This window comes from Anopheles arabiensis, chromosome 3 (genome assembly GCF_016920715.1).
Source record: "Anopheles arabiensis isolate DONGOLA chromosome 3, AaraD3, whole genome shotgun sequence".
Lineage (NCBI taxonomy): Eukaryota > Metazoa > Arthropoda > Insecta > Diptera > Culicidae > Anopheles > Anopheles arabiensis.
The window spans coordinates 89,211,754-89,232,664 of record NC_053518.1 but is presented as its reverse complement, the minus strand read 5'-3'; the positions used below and the strand labels follow the sequence as shown (position 1 = coordinate 89,232,664).

Below are 20,911 nucleotides of genomic sequence, written 5' to 3'. Positions count from 1 at the left end.
CACTTTATTGAATCAAATACACTTTTCCACCAAACACCATCACCAGCGTAATCCATCCCATTTATCATCTAAATCTGCCCTTTGTAGTTGTAGCGTCTCACCCTTTTTCCGCTTCTCTTCGTACCCAGCATCGCATTCATCAACCCCGAAGAACCTTCGCAACGAGGGGTGATTTTTCACGATTAAAACACTGCAGTTACTGCTGCAGTTCCTGCCCAGGGCGTCTCACTGTTCACGTAAGCTAGAAGCAATTATTTACAATATCCGCAACGGCTGCGGTAAACCAGCGGCCGCTGTCCAGTTGTGACAACATGCTGACCGCAGCACGAAACCAATTTCACTGCTGGAAGGGGATGGTGCTTTTAATGTCCCATCAATTTGTGACCACTGAAGCGGAAAACGTCACGTATCTGTTAAAGACACCGCACCGTGCCTGTTGTGACGGCTCAACACGACTAATGTGAACTTCGACCGATCAACCGAAACGCCCGACAGCAACCGAGCTTGCCAGTGAAGAATTATGTCTCGAGGGCAAATTTCCGCAACGGAACTTCGAAGCGCTGGGGCGGTCCGCATCGTTCGGTGTATCGGCGAATAGTTTTTCGGTGCGTTTGGGGAGAGAAACTGTGCAATAAGCTAAACTTTTCCCCATTTTGCTACAAGTATCTGTCGGTGGCATGACTGCCCGCCAGCTATGACCTGCGCCACAGCATCAGATGTTTGCGAGAGAAAGTTCTGCCGTACGCTGCCACATCGTACCGGATAGTTTGAGCGAACACGCACCACACTGTCTTGCCGTGGCTGGGTCGCGAAAGTGGCGATAAAACAAATGCTCCATAATTCATCGGTTTAATGAAGTGGAATCGGGCCCGCTCTTTCGCTCACTCGAACACACTTCACTGGTGTTTCTTGGCGGGTGAAGAGACTTTTCACTAGCAAAGAAAATGGTTTCTTAACCACTTTTGCCACTTTGCTCTCATGGTGGTAGCTCGGGTGCCAACAAAGTCAATGACACTGGACCGCGCAGGATGCAAATGAGTGAACATTACGGACAATTTGCTGCGCCCGAGCGTTCTGGAATAGGAGTTAGTGAAGCTGAAATGAATGTTAAAGTTCTTTTCACGAAAACAGTTTAACTTTTAATTTAATTACGGAAACACAATCGATCTTTGAGATCTCTATTGATAAACTTAAAGACCGTTCGTTGCACGGTCAGTATCAATAGAAAAGCCAAACAAATAAACACAATTTCATACATCAGTATGAAGTGTGTACAAAAAACCTAGCAGACAACGTAAAAATTAAGTAATTCGATTATTATTCGCTTTTTTTAAATGATTTCAATTTGTAAAAAAATGTACAGTGGAACCCCGCTTGGCGAGTTAAATCCGTTCCAGTGAATCACTCGTCATGTGACAATGTCGTTATGCGGGAGACTGTTTTCCATATAATTTGTATGAAAAGTGAAATGATTGGTTTCAGGACCATAGATGTGCTGATATAAGGGCATAAACGCACATATGGAAAATTTCCTCGTAATTCCAACAATTTACGAGATATAATAATATTTATAGTTTTAATGATTGTAGCTCACTATTTCTTAGCCATGGTCCATTGATCCATTTTCTTTATAAAGTGGTCAAGTTTTTTTAGTATTTTCTTTAAATTTTCCGTATGAGGCAAGTTCAAATGTGAGTATCAAAACGCCAGAAACACTTGATAATATTGATATCACCAACATGTGCGTCTTTTTTTCTGCTGCAAATCGTTTTATAAAATCAAATATTTGCATCGAATCTCTCATTTACCAGAGCGATAATAAAAATTCAAGAAATGCATAATGTTAACAATTATGCTCTTTATAACACATCGGAAGAAAAACATATATCTAGTAAAACAAATAATATTGCACGTTATGCGAGATTTGACTCGTTTAGTATTTGTTGTGTATTAAGATTTGCTCGTTATGCGAAAAACTCTTCATTAGGGGTACTCGTTATGAAGGGTTTCTCTGTACTTTGAATTTGTAAAAGATTTACTGACTGCTGTATTGTATTCAATAGCAAAAAAGCATCCGCAACATAAATTAATATGACAAAATGCAACCGGTGTAATCATTTTCTGCGCATACTTTTAATGTTTTTTCTGCTAATTGGACCAAGTAAAACGATGGTAGAAAAGTTTACTGTCCAACTTTTCGCACGCGGGCTTTAAAAAAAAGAGTTTCGAGCATTTTTATTCCACTCTTTGCAACATTGTTGCACCCATGCAATCGGCACGGAGAGTGAAAAAAAGTTAAAAAAAAAACACACACACACACACACACACACACACTTACCCTCTATTCCCGCTCTAGTCTGCTTTGTGCAAATCGTTGATGATAAATGGACTCACCGGTTGAAATGGTACCAAACGCAGTGCTAGTGCAACCATTTCCCTCCATTAATCGTAAGCGTGGTCGTCCCCTAGCGTAGCTTCTGAATGTTTCGATTTCAACACCATTTTCCTTGGCTTCGAGAGCGGTTTGGACACAACTTGTACAGCAAGACGACACAAAAAACAGCAGCAGAGAAATTGCAATACAATTTCAATCTAAAGTGCATTTATACTAATGACTGTAGTGGCAAATGAATAAAAAATCAAGCAAAAAACCTAATGGACGACAGCGTTGGCGACAGTCTGGTCAAGGGCAGTGTTTAGCAAAAAAATGTACCTCCTCTTTGTAGTGCAAGCTTCAACGAGGTTGCACAAAACACGGTGCTCCGTCCGGGAGCCTTTCGCCAACCGGAAAATGAAACTAAACATTGACGCTTTTCATAGTTGCACAACCACGGACAACCTATGATGGATGCTGCATTGCAGGCACTACTGGTTCCGCATCGCTGCCGCTAGAAGCAAGACGACCATTTACATCATTAATTCAACTGCCAACTGCTTTTGTTGTGCTTTCCCTCCTAATTCAATATTTAATTAGATGTTTTGCATCGCGCCTCCTAACCTTTCGCATCACATTGTACATTCTAAAGAAAGGGCGCTTCGCCGTCCTGGCTCAGCAAGCAAGTCAGCATAAACAAACAAACAGCGTAAATTATGTAAAATCGAAATTAAATTAACAGCGCTGAAAAATTCCTCCCCGTGCACGGAGCACAGTTGCCTCGCTCCGGACGTCAAAAGCTCCCGGGCGCAGGTGTACCAAACATCAAATGCCAGCAGTAAGTGGTGTGCGGAACATTTTGCCGAAAAACTTTGCTCACCACACGCTCACCAAGCTGTCATTAAAATGTAAACCTAATGCACTGACACCTTACACTTGCTTCCCTACGGCTCGGCACAACCCAGTCGCCAGCCGGCAAAGCAACAAAAAATCACTAACATGAATCTCGTCCTCGTCAGCTTCGGCAAACAACAAAACAGGTTAAGCAGTGGCTGTGATCTTCTGCCACTGCCTCAGGTGCGGAAGAAAGGACTCGATCTCTTTCTCTCTCCTTCTCGCTCTCGCTCCTCCCCAGCAACAAAACAAATAAACCAAGTGTCGTAAAAACTGTGAAAGTTTTCATCCAAAGTTATTAGATTAATATTCATAAGTCTTTTTGCTTCGCCCAAAACAACAGCGAACAACAGAAACAGATTCTTCCCACGGTATGTTTTTGGAGCTGCAAAGCATAACTCGTTCCATCCATCGTCTTTGTCCGAAAAACCAGGTTTGCTCGAATCCTTTTCCCACAACGACTTTTCCCGTCAAAGGATTGTGGCATGATGATGCAACCGTGTCCTTACATTCACTCACTGCGTTCCCAGTTTACGGATGCTTATTTACAACTACTCGTCTCATTCTATGGAAGCTTCGTGCCCATTGAAGTGAGTGTAACTATTTACTCTTTATCATTTTATGACCGCCGGCTTGAATCGTAAAGAGCTCTTCCGTTTGTGTCTGTGTGCATTTCAATGGGAGTCCACTTGTGTAGCCTTCTTGGAAACAGCATCACTCATAGTACGAAATGGTGCCAGTTAATGTAACCTGCTTTCATGGTTTGCTTTCGAGATATTACTTTCATTGCACCGGCGCTATCATATTGGGCCTTTAAATCATCGACCAACCGGAACAGATGTCATACACTTGGTAGGGATTTTATTCGTGCGCTTTTAAAATCAAAACGATAGTAAGCTTGTGTGCATGGGGAAGATTGTAAATTATATTGCTGAAGTGATAGTGTTGCTGAGGGAACCAGGAGACAAATGAGCATGCAAAGGGGTTTATATGTAAAATGCAAAAAAAAAAATATAAATAAAATTCATGGCCATTCAAAATTATTAATTCCAGAATAATGAGAAACAAATTGTTCATGACTGAAACGAAGCTTAATTCAGCTCACGTTCCCAACTGAGATAATCAGAAGAGAGACTCAAGCAGTTGGTGGATCAATCACATGCTTGGCGACATTTCGTTTAGCACCCAATTTTTGGTCACGACATTTTTTTTCGATGATAATCACGATATTCTTTGAACATATTTGGCGTGTGGTGAGCACCACATATCTCCCATGACTATCGTGATGATCACAGACAAAAAATATCACGACCAAGAGACTGACAAAGAGTTGAATGCACAAAATGTCACCGAGCATATGATGGCTGCTTCCTCTGTTGGAGTCTCACCTATGATTATGACAATAGAGCTAGTGACGTTGACAAGATTTGGATTCAGCCGGAATGTGTCATGACTATGTCACTGACAAATTTGCAAAATCACAGTAAAACACAAGTGACTGACCAAGTGATGGTCGCAAAAATGTCTCCAAGCTTGTATTGGTCACACCAATCGAATTGAGTATCACCTCTGGTCATCACAAGTACGGTGAGTACTTGACATGGATTTTGATGCAGTCAGATTTTTATATGACATTGACAGTGACATTTTGCAGCGCTGATTATTGTTCTATGTTCATATACCGTAAAATGTATTTCTAGTGCCTACCTCATACTCAGTGTGTATAACTCTTACCTTTATGATGCAGTAAATCCTAAAACGTCTCTCTCTTCTGATACTAAAAACGTTCAATAATTGCGATAAATTCAACAAAGTTATGATTTTCACGCGACGATCATATGGAATGCGCCGTAACATCATTTGCAGCTCTCTTTCTCTCTTTCTTTCTCTCTCTCTCTCTCTCTCTCATCGCTTTCAATGTCTTCTCTTCAGTAAAAACTGTTGAAGAAATTCATGGTGCACTTAACCATCAAAGTAAAATTTGCCAAAGATCCTTTTACAGGTCGGCCCGCCGCCTTACGCCTGGGTCCGTTTTATGATTATGAGGTACAAAAAGTTTTCTCCCATCATTTTACAATAACCGTTGCTTTGCTCGAGAACAAAGGAAATCATCACACTCTTTTGGGGGGGTAAAGTTGGTACTATTCTAGAGCAGCTCGCCTGACCGCACAGCCCGTAACAGCCACAGCATTCGCAAAGGGCATGAATTCGTTGAAATAATTACAAACACACACAAACACACAACAAAAACAAGCACAACGATCTACACGGCAGCGTTCACATTCTTGTGTGGTAAAAATTATAGCAAAACCATCTTTTGTTTTCAGTCCATCTTGTATGTGTGTGTGTTGTACAGTTTTCTTCATCTCTCATGGTGTGTGGTGAACTTTACCATGTTCGATAGCGTTCCGTTCCGCGCCGCGCTGTACGTATCGCTGCACTTTATGAGCGCGACCGAAGGTTTGCCTTTTTTCATTCGCAATGAAACGTAAACTTTTGTGGCTACGGTGTGTGATTGTGTCTATAAAATGGTTGCTTTCTCCCACGCCCACACAGACACACAACTGTTTAAGAGCGATTGCCTTCTGCACGCGTCGGACAAGGGTGAGTAGCAGATCGACACTGACAAAGCTCCTTTAAAAAAATCCATCTAAAGCGGTCTGCCTCCTACACACCACTCCAATCGGATCGAATAAAATGCCAATCTTTTTGAGGCACCTTTCGCCAAGCTCGAGCACCTCTCCGTCTCATTTAATCTTGGCCTTCGCTGTAGCTAAATTACAAAATGCAATCGAATATGTTTATCTTGGTTTGTTGTTTCTTTGGTGTTTCGTTCCATCGAGCTGCCCTCAGTCCTTCTACAATCGGGACAGGCTTTTGAGAAACCGTAGCACCTTTTGCACCTTTACAGTGGGAATGGGAAATGGCGAGTAAAAAAACACAAGGGATTGAACCCCGTTGTGATTTGCAAATAAAATCAAATTGATTCACACCAACGCAGCGCAGTAAAACATGATAGGAAGGATGGGCTGCCCCTGGAATCACAACTCCATATGTTTGACGAATAAAATGAAATTGAAAAGATGAACGGTGACTGAGAGATTGTTCGCTACATCCATTTATTCCTTGTTTTGGTTCGTTTGAGTGAGCTTTTCGAAGGTGGTACTGAATAAATCAGTATTTCGGATGGCTTTGTATCGATGAAGAGTAAGGGTTTTATAGGGCTTGATTTGTAAAATTTATAAATTATGTATAATTCATCTATTTTTCTTGAGTTTGGCAATTACAAAAAGGAATTCAAATGTTGTTTTGTTTTTTTTTTCAAATATATACTGACAACCTTCACTTTCCCTACTAGGAACGTTCAACAGTACGATCGTTTACATGAAAAGGAAAGAAGATGTATTTAAGGTGATTATTTGCACTTAATGCACCATTGTACCTTAATGTGCATCAAATTAAATGAACAACACACATCACTTCACACTCATTCCTTATCATTATTTGGTTACTTATATTCAAACTCTTTATTTATACCTCACCCATTATGCTGGTACAACTTCCAGCTCTGTTACACGCCCTTCAACAGATTTATAGCGCAATTTTCTTTTCGCCTCTTGTCGCAAACCGGTCGGCTTTTGTTGCGATTATGTAAATTGCCTCGATTGCAGGCAGCAGCAGCAGCAACGCTAATGAACGAGCAAATAAATTTTAAACATTCTGATGCTGCCCCTTTTTCTCTCTCGTGAATGCGGCACACGACCGACTAACCGCATCCCGTACCTGTCGGACAACGCGCTGCTGATAAGTCACTTACATGCAAATGGTGGTTTGCGATCGTTCGCAATGAATAGCTTTCTTTCTTTCTTCTTTCCTTCTTTTTTACCGTGCTTTTGCAGCACCCAGCAACAATTAACCTACTTTTGCTAGCAGGAACATAATTCTCGATTCTCGCGTAACGATGCTAGACAATGGGTGGTAGCAATGGAGAAAAAAAACACCGCTAGGGCTCAAAATCCCTCCAAGCCCTGACCTGACCTTCACAGCTGAGGCTTGAGACATGAAAAAAGCAGAAAAACGATATCATTATCCGGTGTAAAACAAAACACTGAGTAAAAACATAAACAGCAAGCCAAAATCCCTCCAATTCATTATCACCAATTTGACGCCGACCACGAACACAGTACACCGTTTTCGTTCGATCGGGCCGTGACTGCGGCAAAGCATAAAATTCAAGGTCTTTGCTTTTTTTTTTCGTGTAGGAGAAACTGTGTTTGGTACTATAAAAGCTCCCCCCGCCCGGTTTTATGATCCCCCGGGTCGAATTAATGGCTGTAGGGCTTTACGGGAACCACCGTCCGGCCAGTGCACCATTCTTATGCAGCCAACGGTCGAAACATCCTTTTTCCGATTCGGCGCGAGATAGTAACGATTTTAACCCGCGCCTTCGCACTGACGATGGCCGCCTATCCAGCGTGTACACACTCGCCGGTCAGTGATATGTAAGCGATGGAACGTATTATCATTATCATCGCCATCATCGATTAAACGCGTTAAACGTTTAACGGACCGTTGACATGCTGTTCGGTGAGGCGCATCGACCAGAGTGAGCTTAAATGAGTTGAGTTGAGGAAACCGAAATGGCTCACTGAACTGCAATGCCGTGATAGGCGTTGGATAGGCCAGTGGATCACGGTACCGAAAGGAGGTAAAGTGCCTGAAAATTAAATTGATGAGTTAATTAAACGCGTAGTCACAAAAGCTTCCCACTGATGTGAAAATATTATGAAACTATGGATCAATAATTCATGATATTTTATAACATAAATCATTCGTTTATTTCGTTATAAATAAAATGCTACAGAATTGAATCGACACACACACATTTTTATAAAGTAACAGGAATTAAAAATTCATAAGATCTCCAAAACGGTTATAAAAATACTTTTTAAAAATCGTTAAAAATGAAATCTGAATGAAACCTTCCTAAAATATGTTATACGATTTTTGGAAGATTTTGAAATGCATTCAGTAGTACAAAAAACCTATTTTTCGATATGTCTTTACGGTTATTCTTAGTATTTTTTTTTAAATAAGTCATGTAATAATGGTGGTAAAATTTTGAAAAAATAAACAAAGATCTAAAATGGTATTTTTCACAATTCATATGTTCACTATTTTTATCTATCTTCTCCGGATTTTTCGCAAATCGAGAAAAACGACTGTCCATATAGTAACGGTAGGCGCTGTATTTTATATTTATAAAAAGGATTAAAAGGATATTCATAAAAATATCAACATTAGTATTCAATGCAAGTGGCATTAACATTTTCATTTAAACTTCTTATCTTCTTACAAAAAATCAGTATTTTATTATAAAATACAAATAATTTGCATGATTGTGTTGCACAGTTTGATCATGTTGTTTTCAAAGAAACAAACTGTATTTGGCTTTTTTTAAATAAAAATCGTCAACTACCATGCGCCTCCTTTCGTGCAGTGTGCTTTTTTATATTATTTTATTGTGTTATTAATTTTATCCTTAAAAGTAATAAACATTTAACCTTTTAAACATATCTTTATACGATAAATTAATGAAGTTAAAAAATATGTACTGAAAAAGATATTCCCTCAGATGAGTTTATAAAATATTGTTTGCTCCATAAGATAGTGTATCCCTTTCTTTTGAACTTTAATCGTTCAATTATACACACACACACAATCAAACGTTACTGATGATGCCGTTAAACTTTGATCCATCAAACGCCAACAGTCAAGCGGCAAACCGGGCGCCAAACGCACAATCACACCACCCACATGCGCCTCCATCCCATTCACCAATCAAGCTCAAACGTCTCTCTCAGCATTCATCACCCGTACGCGCGCTGGCTCTCGTTGATTTGATCAGTGGTAAAATTTTGTAAACACTTTTCAACTCCTTGCTCCCCCACACTGCCCACGCACGGGCAGCATTAAACTGCTATTTCAAGCTTTTAATGGTAGTGAAACACGCCAATTTACGGCACGCCAGCGGCAACTGCGTACAGGGCGCAACATAAACGCGCAATATTGAATAACGTATTATACCGATACGGACGGTAGTCGCGCGATAAACGGTGGGGAGGACAGGGGGAGAAGAGTGGGCATGGTTCTGTTATAAAACAAAGAAAGGCACCATAATTGAATCCCCGCCAACGCAGCACCTGCTGCTCTAACGCCGCCGGTTCCGATACGCCCGTGCAGCGAGTGCGAGGGCGAAAGCGGAAGAAATAAAGTGTCACGGAAGCCAGCAAAACCGTCGATGGACTGTTACTCACCCACCTGTATACACACACACACACACACGCGCGGGAAAGAGCACTCAATCCAGCAGTGAAACCCGTCGGCTAAAAAAAGCAAAAATAAAGAATTCCGAGCTTCATCCCACCTGTTTGCTCGCGTGGCATTCATAATAACAACAGCAGCGCAGACAAAAATGACACGAAATCATACCAAAAGCTACCATACATCCTGACATATGACGCCCGCAAGTTCGTCCCCTTTTTGTTCTAAACCATTGCCAGTCCCAGTCCCAGGAGTTGCACGCTCCGAGCGGTACAGGCGCGGTTTCCTCCACGCCCTTTGACAGACTTCAATAGCTTCAATAGCAGTGCTGCTGCTGCTGCTGCTACTGCTGGATGACAAGTACAACGGCTCAAGGACGGATTTTTCTTCTGGGTGGGATTAAAAAATGACTTCTTCATTGTGTGTGTTTTGTTTCTACCCCATACCCCGCCCTTCCTTCACAGGTTGTCACACGCCTCATAAACATAAAGTCACTCGTCGCCAGCGCTCTCCACCGATCCCCGTCATCGTTAGTCATTTGGGTTGATACTTTTCATTTTCATTTCTCACAACTCGTTCCTCTTCCTCTGCCCTCTGTTTAAAGCTTTGTTTCACAGTGTCCTTTTTTGCCTCTGTCTCACCCCGAACCCGCTTAAAGCCAAGGCTTAGTTGAGTTGGACTTTTTCCTTCCCAAAAGCGTTGTGTTTTCTTGTGCGAGAATGCTCGGTTCATACTGGTACACTGCTGAGAGGCTTGTGCCGATGTTGTTTTACCGAATAGAATAGAAAACAACACACGACACACTGGGCGGTGGGAAAGAATAACGAAAGCAAACCCCGTACTACCCCGGCACGGAAGCAACACAATTGCCAACTCGCAACAAGAAAAGACATAAAGATGTATAAATAACGTGGTAGCAACGTCGCAACGGTAGACCGTCTACACCCGTATTGTTTCTGCGGTTCTTCAATTCATGTTGAAAAAAAAAACAACAATTGTATTGAAAACTGTCACAAGCACATTATTATTTGCTTGAATTTGAAGATATACTTGAAGGATGTATTGAGAATAAGAAAAAAAGCACATACACAAACTGATAAGTGAGTACGAGGTGCATTTATGTTCATTTCCCCCCGAAAACCACTCAGCATCGCTCGGGTCGGCTAGAAAGCCTTTTCCTTGCTATTGAAAAAAAGGATACAGCCATTCAGTGCTGAAATACTGCGTGCGGTATGGAAATCCTTTTACAAACATTCCTCCATCACGGCTCGCACGCACTTCAAGGGCAAACCACAGCGTGGCAAAGCAAACGACGAACCGGTTGAGCAGCAGGGGGCGGGAAGTTTATTGTTTGATTTCGACTACACCTGGGCGTACGTGCACACGGTTCAATACCGTTGGTAGCGTTCCTTTTACTCACACGCACACACACACACACTCTCACCACTCATACCGACCGATGATCCCAACCGTGATTACAATGACGCAGCCATAAAGAATCGCTTTACGCGATACGCGCTTTCGTGCTTCGCTCGCTCGGTACACGCTCTACAGGTTGACACTGATTGCAGGGCTGAACCGAGGGAAAGGGTTTATGTGAAAGGAAAAAGCGGTGGGGAGAGAGGAAGAGAAAGTGGGGAAGGAAATTGTAGGTTTTTATTTCCACCTCCTGCTTGCAACGCTTTCTTTCCCGATTCGCGCCCTACCCATGTTCGGTGAATCAACGTGAAGCTTTTCATCGATTTTCCTTTCCCTTCCTGTGATTTTGGGCGCGAAAGTGACACGCACACACACACAGCATATACTCTCACTCAATATGGTTTGCACGGTACACGTTCATGGTCAAATAGGGACGGACGGACGAAGCAACAAAAAGCCAACTCACAGCAGCAGCAGCAACAAAAAAGCTCCGTGGTCATCGTGGCCAGTCGACTGAAAACTAACATTAAATTACCCTTGCGATGAGCGGCACATACACTACATGTGTGTGTGTGTGAGAGAGAGTATGTTGAGCACAAATGTCGACATTTGTTAAGGTCCTTTCGATGCCCGTTTTTTTAAACATGCTGACTCAATAGATTGCAGTTTTTGGGGGAAGTGCAATGAGTTGGAAGAGTGGAGGTGGGGTGGGAATGGGACACCGTCTGACAGTAGCGCCCCGGTGGTATAATGGTGTTATTGAAATGAAGTTTTTATGGTCGCCGTGCGCCGTGCGCGTGATGGTGCTGAATATGCTGCTCGCAAATTATTCATTCCGTTATAATAATGCACGAAAGTTGAGTATCGGCCGTTACGGCTTCCTGCTTCTCGGGGTGTTTTGTTTTTTTTTTCTTTCTTCTCTTTTTGCTGGCGCTATTGTCATTTGTTTCAGTAGGGCATTGCTCGCGTACTGGCTTTTTTCTAAGTAAGAATAACAATTGATTCCTAGAATGTTAGGTTTACGATATAATTAAAGAATTCCTCAGGACGGTTTTTACCTAGAATTTTGGCTTAGAAACATGATTTAAATAATTACTTATTGCTATTCCTTACATCTTTTCGGGTTTATTGGTCCTGAATATTTATTTTAAGTACCATTTTTAATATAAACGGATTAATTTGCCCTAAATTAATAAAAATCGCAAAGTAAGCTGTAATTTTGCATACCTTCAGGCGCTGAGAAAAATCGTTGTGAGATAATCTTTTTTTTATTCTTTCTCCCTAGCTTGCCGTATCACTTAAAGTATACTTTTCCTACATCAACAATTACAATGCATATATTATTTATTATTATTATTTGCTTCGACCTTTCACGATACTTCGTCTTCTTCTTTGTTAAGAAGCATGTGTATTAAGTCGTATGAGTTGACGACTGTACCACAAGACGGGCCCAATTTCACGATGCTAACCAGCTTTTTTATAAGTTTTGGCGGCTGAAACCATGTCAACACTCCATACAAAACCACACACGTCACTTTTTGACTGGGCGGGTGAAAACTTTTGCTCAAACAGGCTCTCTGGTAACTTGACGAATGCACAAATCACTCTTAAAATCTTCATTGAGAAGCAGAAGCGATACAAATCAACTTCCTAGATACATGCACCTTGGGACTTGCCCACAACCTCTATATTATACCCACTTTGATAGCTGCTCGAGAACTGCAAACAGCAAGACAACCTGAAATTTCAGCCTACGATCTTAAAAGGGGTATATTTAGCCTGTATTAGCATACTTTTAGGCGCAAAAAGAGCTTTTAAGATATTTTCAACGAATTCATGCTGCCATACAGCTCATAACTCAAAACTGTAGCACACTTAACACAATCGATTTTCTCATTACACAAAAAGGTCTTCTTGGCAAAAGTTCAATGCTAAAAAAATCAATTAAGTATAAACATTTTATTGATATTTTTTAATTTTGTTTTGAGTAAAGACTAAGAATTAATATGCGTCATTAAATTATAAAAAAGTAAATTAGTAAATTATAACACACCACTATCTTAAAGTAATTTGTAATCATCTGTTGAGATGAATAGCATTATGAAACGGATTACTCATATTTGCATTGCGCTTCTATGCTGTGCTGCTGAATTAATTCCATTGAATAACCTCCTCCATATTCTACACAAGTCATAAAAATCAATAAAACCCTACCCGCTCCACTTAAGTATGTGCTGCATGGCGGCCTGAATGAAACCCCTGTAATTTTTTTCTCCACTCACGCGTTCTTGCTTTACCTCGTTTTGCAATTGAAAAGTGCAATTTATCGAACTGCAGCTTCCCACCACGCGAAGCAGCGCTGGAGCTGCAGCATCCCGATCATCCGGTCGCTCTTTTATGTGCGCTCTGCAGTTGCATAAACACCCGGACGTGCATCAAGTGAAGAGATGAGGGGGTCATGCAGCTCGCAACAAGCAGCTGCTAGTGCTAGCGATCGTATTTATTTATGTCCGTACTCTTCCGTTACACTTCCGATCAATTTATCCGCATTCGGTCCGCCTTGGCAGAGGGCAGAGTCTAACGTGTGTTTCGTATTCGATCCCTGTGTTTGTGTGTGTACAACGCAGACGCAAGGCGCCTGCCGAAACACGGTAACCAGAACACAGCAACGCCACAGAAGAAGGCTGACAGCAGTATCTGGACGACAAGCAGCAATACAGAAAAGGAAGGAAAAACAATCTACTCCGAACGTCGGAAAGCCGAATAGGAAGTCTAATAACTTTATCGGATCGAAGTTTTGCGCACCGACCGGGCGATACATGGCGTTGACGGCGGCGTGCGGTTTGTGGATGGGGATCCACAAACTCCCAAGCGCGGGGAAGGGAGTTGGCAGTTGGCCATGTTCGTTGAGATGCTGCAGCAGCACCGTCATCGTCGTCAGTGCGGGGATCGGGGCTGATGGGCTGTTCGGTCGAATGCACCGAAATAATAGTGGCACGCTACATGTTTTCCAGAAATAACAGACGGCGCCTCCCTCCCTCCTCTGAACCCATTTCCTTGTCAATATTGACCTGAAAAGCCTTTGCTGAGGGTCAATATTCAATATCCTACTTTGCGAACGGCGAGAATGGCTCGTTCCCTAAACGATCCCCTGTACTAAAAGCCTCCCGAGCCCGACGCTTGATGTTTGGCCTCGCTTGATTTGCACTAAATATTTTCATAAATCAACCTCAACCTTGTCTGCAAGTTCACCGATGATCGCACCAGCAGCCACTTCCGATAGAAACCCGCCCGAGCAGAACCAAACACAACCAGATGTCGCTGCAGAATGTTCCCATCGGAAGCGCCGGTCGAAAATGCTGCATCAGAGCACCGCTTCCGTTCGCTTCTTTCCGCTTCCGCCGGCAAGCGGCCAATTGGCCACTCAACGGTCGAGCTGGATAGAGGGTTATTGTATTTTGCATGCTCACCCGCTCGGGGGAAAACTGACGGTCATGCCCCCTTTGGGAGCGTCAAGCCAAAACTGCATACGCTGGCAAACTGCAGCACAATCGTAAAACGAAGTTCAGTTCGATTGCCCGTAAACCCCTCAGAGCAACAGCAGGGAACATCTACATTAACCATCAATAATCCAAAACACATACCCTTGGGAAACGGGGGAAATAGTTTTTATTCTTCTTTTTCCTTTTTTTTTGGATCCATCCCACTTTACTGATGCTCACTCACTCACCGCTTTCATGTCGTTTGTCTCGTTCCAGCACGAACGGCTTCAGGTGCCAGCTGGTTCCGGCTTCTCGTTGTTGCTGACGTGGCAAAACTTATAGAAAACGTTTGGGGATGAAAACATTGATCGGAACCGAACACCGACAGCAACAGGATGCAGGTGAGTTGGCTTGTATTTTTTTGTGAGTGTGTGTGTGTGTATAAAACTACTAAAAAAAGAGGTTTCTGGTTGAAGGGTGTACTACGTGTAAGAAGGTTTCCTTCGTTCTAGCTTAAAGATTGATTGTGCTAGCATGAGAGTCAGCAAGATTGATGTGAACTTTTAAGGAGTAAAACATTCAAAAGAAGGCTTACTCGAACTTTAATTCTTACTCCTGTTTAAAGTGGCAGTTTTTCGAGGATTTAAATGCTTTGCAGTAGTGATATGACTTTCATCGTAAAATGGATAACAGATCAGACAATCGGTCTGCTATTAAAACACACAATTTTTAAATGTGTACTTAAACAATCGCTTGTACGTTTTAGCCACATTCTAAAAAAGATAGTTTTAATATCGTTTCTTCGGTAAGGTCTTTTTGAAATACAATCCTTCAGTTCTAGTTTATACTACGAGTGACAAAGTGATTTATATTACCTTTATTTATATTTATACGATATTCATGTTAGTTGTTAGTAGATAATTGAATAATTAAAATATATTTTTAATTTGGAGGTTTTACGATTGTAAAATAATGTCAACGTGATACATAAATATGACAAATGTTATATTCTAGCCTCAGGTGTAGGTATTAGTGGATATGTTTTAAACATGAAGATAGATACATACCAACTACTATTAATGTATTTATCACTAACGTGATGATCACCGACATAAAATGTCACGACCAAGTGTTGATTAAGGAAAATGTCACCAACCATGTGATGGTCGCTCTGCATCTGCTTGAGTCTCACCTCTGATCATCACGGTAGAGCTCGGGACGCTGACATGTATTTGTTTCTGTAGGTATTTATCATTTTCACTGAACAGTATACTTAATATAACGACAAAGTGACTGACCAAGCGTTGATTGCTAAAATGTCACCAAGCGTGTGTTGATTACACTAACTGAGACAATAAACAATATCACTTTGCATCACTGAACCTAACTATTATGAAGGAGGGTTTGAAGGAGCTGAGACCTTTGTTATGTACATTGAATATTTATCATGTTCCTTGTGCTGTAGTTGTGTATACATTTTCGATTAAATTCTGGTATGGATGGCATATTGCATATGTTGTAAACATTTGCTGTTCTAAACCATGGTAGTATGTTCAGAATAGTTGTAAGAAGTGTATTTTGTAGTCTTCGTAATTTGATCTTATGTGTTTTAGCACAAAAATTCCATACTGAGAATGCATAACCTATATTAGAGCTTATGACAGTAGTATAAAGCACGAGCTTATTACTAAACTCCAATTGACATGACATTCTTTTGTCTTTCTTTATCTAATGTATCCACAAAAGCAAATAAGCCAGATTAATAAACAAAAACACTTTCCACTTCGGACCCGTTACCCAGATTTCCAATATTTCACACCCTTTTAATCCAGTTAGAGACCAAAACGCTTGCCCAATTTAATTTCCGACTGTCCTCCCGACAAGTCATAACATGCAAGGCAAAATGTTCAACTGGTTGCACAAATTCAATTCTATTTCTACTGCCCGCCACATCAGTCCCATTGCCCGAGCATCCCTTTACACCATTTGCGAGACAAACAAAAAAACTCCAATTCAAATGCATAAACGTACGCGTACCGTCTGGGAAAGTTGTACGTCAAACCCGAAAGCGTTTCCAAACTAAATTAACAAAAACAAATGCTTTCGCAAACCACTTTGTGCTGCCACAAAAACCACACCACCGAGTGCAGTGATTTCTCTCACTTTGAAATGATCATCATCACCACCATCATCATCATCATCTTCCCAGTTCGGTGACCAAGAAAAGTGGACTTTGTGCAATCTTTCCGCCCGTAACTTTTGCTACACTTGCCACTTCACGAAACACTTTTATTCATTTTTCTTTCGCCTTTTGAGGAATGTGGCTCCATTCTGCTTGCCAACAGCCGTCCAAGCAGTGGGAGGAAAAAGGCGCCCCGATATGAAATATGAACGCATTCCACGCTCACACACAAATTGTTCATAGTTTGCACAAACAATGAGCGTTCCTGTTTGGTGAACAGTTTCAGCTTGGCTTGACAGGAAGAGCGGAGAAAGCAGCTCCTCCTCAGCTATATCTACCTAACATACTTACCTACCCGTAGACCCGCCGACGTTGGTAAAAAGGGAAATTTCCCGCGCCAGATAGGTGGCAGCCCGGTGGCAGTGGTTCGCGCTGAACACTTGCGCAAAACTAGATAAATAATTCAGATGCCATTCCAAAGCTACTACTCGTTCCCGCTCCCGTTTCCTTGGCATTCGTGGCGGTTCAGGAAAAAGCAAACCGCCCCCCACCCCCGCTCCCCTTCCCTCACACACTGGCTGGAGCTGGTATACGAGCTGCTAAATTTAAAGTTATGTTTTCTTAGTTCCTCGTACCGCGCGAGTTCCTGCCGTTTCTCGGTTACTGTCACATAACTGTCTCCTTCCTCGAGCAGCTGATAAATCACGCTCAATGCTCGAGTCAACGAGCCGCGCGTGTGTGTGTATGTGTGTGTGTGTGTGTGTGTGTGTGTGTGTGTGTGTGTGTGTGTGTGTGGTTTCTTATCCTTGCTATCATCAGGTCAAGGGTAAATCAAGTCTGATAAAGACGATATTCAACCTACGAGGTTAACATGCGAACGCGCCCGACCGGCAGCTCCTCGCCCGATGAACCATTAAGCCGATGTTGATGGAAATTAAATTACAAAATAATCACGGCTGGCAGACTTTTTTTTTTGGTCTTTTGCCCCGGAAGCGCTAACAGTCTGAATTCTGCCATTTGCCTGTGAGCCATGCAAAAACCGAACGTTGGGTAGATTGAACAGTTTGTACACTATTTTTGGAACGATGATGCATACAGTCACTAAATTATGTTTTGTATGTACCTTTATTTCGATACTAGTTGCGTATTTTTTAAAACATCATATTTTATATGTTTTGTGAAATTTGTTTACATGTGAATAGTTCAATCAATGATTAATCTTTATGAGCACTTTGTGACGCTATGCCATAATCCATCAAACCACAAACACGACATGTATCGCTTAATTTCACCAAGTTCATGCAGAATTTCAGAAAATATGCCAACTTTAGAAAATTATGGGACAAATCTGTAAATCTAAGCATATAAATATTAGAAAATGGTATTAACAAATCATCTAAATAATGATTATTGACAGATAATTGCTGAAGCGTGGAAAAACTAAGGGAATAGGTGAAGATAAACATACCAAGAGCAAACAAATATTGTAAATAGAAGTAGTAGCGACTGCATTAGTTGTTGTTTTTGGAGACTCAAAAAGTTTTTAAAGTACTAATGGAGAGGTTTTTGGTTTATTATTGTTTGTATTAATTACGCATTTCATCAGAAAGTATACCTCGGGGTTGTTTTTACTTTAAAAATACTCTTCACACTGCACAAATTCAGCAGCATCGTCAATTGTACCCCAAAAAAATCCAACTTGCTGTGCACCAAACTTCCCTACACACCTAAACGTGAAAACTCTACACGCGCCAAACGACCGAAACGACCGAAAATTGCGCGTGGGACTGTGGACGGAAGTAGTTAAGCGCACAAACTGCAACAAAGCACGGACTCATTTTTCCCTGCCAGCAATAAACAACGCAAAATGGCTACCGGAAATAAAATATGCCGCGGTACCACCCCCGGTAAGCACCCCTCTACCCACGCTAACCATGCGCCCCTGAATACCGGGCTCGGGCTCGTATGCGACACTGTTGCGGTGTGTTTGCAAACTGGGGGTACTTTTGAAGCTATTTTCCCATGTTTCACTGGTACTGCTTATTCTACTGCTGCTGAAACCACTACTACTTCCGCTGCAGTTACCAGTACGCTCGCGCCGCCGGTGAACCGATCGCCAGGTTGATGCGGAAGTGATTGAATTTTCAAAACTCAATCATCATTAGCGTTCCAATCGGTGGTGCGGCACAGCCGGGAACGAAATAATTCGTAATTAATTCATAAACCAGCGGGCCGGCGGTTTAAGTACACACACATGTGTGTGAGAGGCAACATGTGTGTTGACGTGTTTGAGGCTTGATTAGAATCACGTCCAATACACGGTCGAGGCATTGCATGCAGGCGGCTGAGGTGTGGATAGTGGAATACGCTGCAGGAAAAAGATTGATGGCAAGAGAGTATCGCGCTCACACGTCACGTCGTTTTCCATCTTGCAAACGGCTAGGAAATCAAAATTCAATTTTTACTGTTTACCTTTCACGGCACGCAGAAGGATCAATCATTCGGCGAGGTTCACGTCCAACAGTACATTGTGGTATACTTTATCGAGTGGTATATGGTAAGCATACTACCTTCATTCTTTGTGATTCTGATTCATTTTAATTTTAAGTAAGAGGTATTGATCTTTATTACGACACGTTTATTTGAAAGATGCTGACCTTGCTAAAAGAAGTTTAAGTAAGTGCTTTAACTACTTTAATGTGATTTTCCACACTAGAAGAAGTATCAAGCAAGACAGCAAGTCCTTTATTTTAATTGGAAAACCCCAATATTAGGGTAATTTGCCAAGTGTAGCACACTTAACGGAACAGCCAACCTATTTCATAAGTTTGAGAGGAATAAAACCACAATGTACTTTATGTGTGTAAATTTTATATGTGTATTATTTTATATGTGTCCAGCATACATCACTATTGTTTTCAAAACATGGTATGTATGTTTTATTTTGAGGATAAAAATTATGCATAATGGCAAGAAATACTGATTGTTTAACCTATTCAAAATACGAATTGTTGCACACTTACAAAAACTCCAAATTATGTTCGTGCACATTTTCCAATCAAAATATACAGTTCAGTTGGTGTACAGGGTGAAATAAACCTTATTTTGTGATGCACATGTTTAAGCGGTTTAGCTGAGAACCACATTCATTTGGATCGAAAGTAGTTGAAATATTTTCATTTGTCCTTAAAAATCGAATAATTGTTCTTTTTTTTTAATAAAATAGTGGAATATGAGGCAGAAATGCTCAATATACAATGACAAATTACTAACTTTCTAACTTTCATCAATGTTTCATAAATATTTTAAAAAAAACAGCAATTTATACGCAGTGCGCAGTAATTGAAAAACTACGCTATTTGTTTTTTAAAAAAATGACATTAAAGAGATCGTTCTTTTTTAAACAAGTTAAGCTATATATTAGTGCTCTAAAATCGTTAAAACTTAATTTTTAAATAATTTTTAAACTCTATCACATAATTTAAATCAGTTTACGTAGGATAATATACAATAAAATAATACTTAATTATTGTACTCGTGTGCCGAGTAATAAAATGCCGAAAACATACGTTAAATGTTATGATCGAGAGGCATTGTTCAAACAACTAGCTGCCGCTTCCAATTACATTTTGATTGCCTTTTGTCATTTTCACTACAAACAGGCATCGTTTGCACAAAACAATCAAACATTTTCATTGCCATAAACGTTTGTGGTCGAGACATTGGGGCAGGGATGGGCGGGGACAAATTATCCAACAATGCCTAAAATAAATGCCCTGCTCATTAGCATTATGATCCCATTTTCCAATTAAACAATCGCCTCACATAGCCGGACCGTCACCTACACAGATAGAGGGGGGGGGTGCACAGAGGAGTCAGATGAACTTCGCAGTTGCTCTCACCACTGAATGGGACACGTTTGCAGGCCAGGTATTAATTTAATTTACCGTGCGATTACCGTGCTCATACGTTAAATACCTCAATTTATTCGCTTGCCTACCAGTTGATGTGGGTGCTGTGGGTTAGGTGTTTGTTACAATGTTTCACACGTAGCATGCAAACGGTGCAAACTGCACTCTACTAGGCCGTTCATTATCCTACCTATTTTAAAACCCCCACCACCACCTCTTTCAAGTAGGCAAAAACGACCAGGCGGCTCCATTGTGTGACTTTTCCCATTGATGTCACACCACACTCGATTGAGCATCCGAAACAAAGCTTCCGCCTGAGCCGAAG

The 20,911-nt window shown here is 41.3% G+C and overlaps 1 protein-coding gene across 3 annotated transcripts in view; it reads left to right on the top strand.

Moving 5' to 3' along the window:
- Positions 1-20,911, top strand: part of LOC120903363 — a 76,769-nt gene that overhangs the window by 42,498 nt on the left and 13,360 nt on the right. For all 3 annotated transcript variants that reach the window (XM_040312758.1, XM_040312759.1, XM_040312757.1), the window contains exon 2: positions 14,770-14,894. In XM_040312758.1, coding sequence (XP_040168692.1) covers positions 14,889-14,894 — 6 coding nt within the window. In that variant the 5' untranslated portion in view covers positions 14,770-14,888. The remainder of the gene's footprint in view (positions 1-14,769; positions 14,895-20,911) is intronic.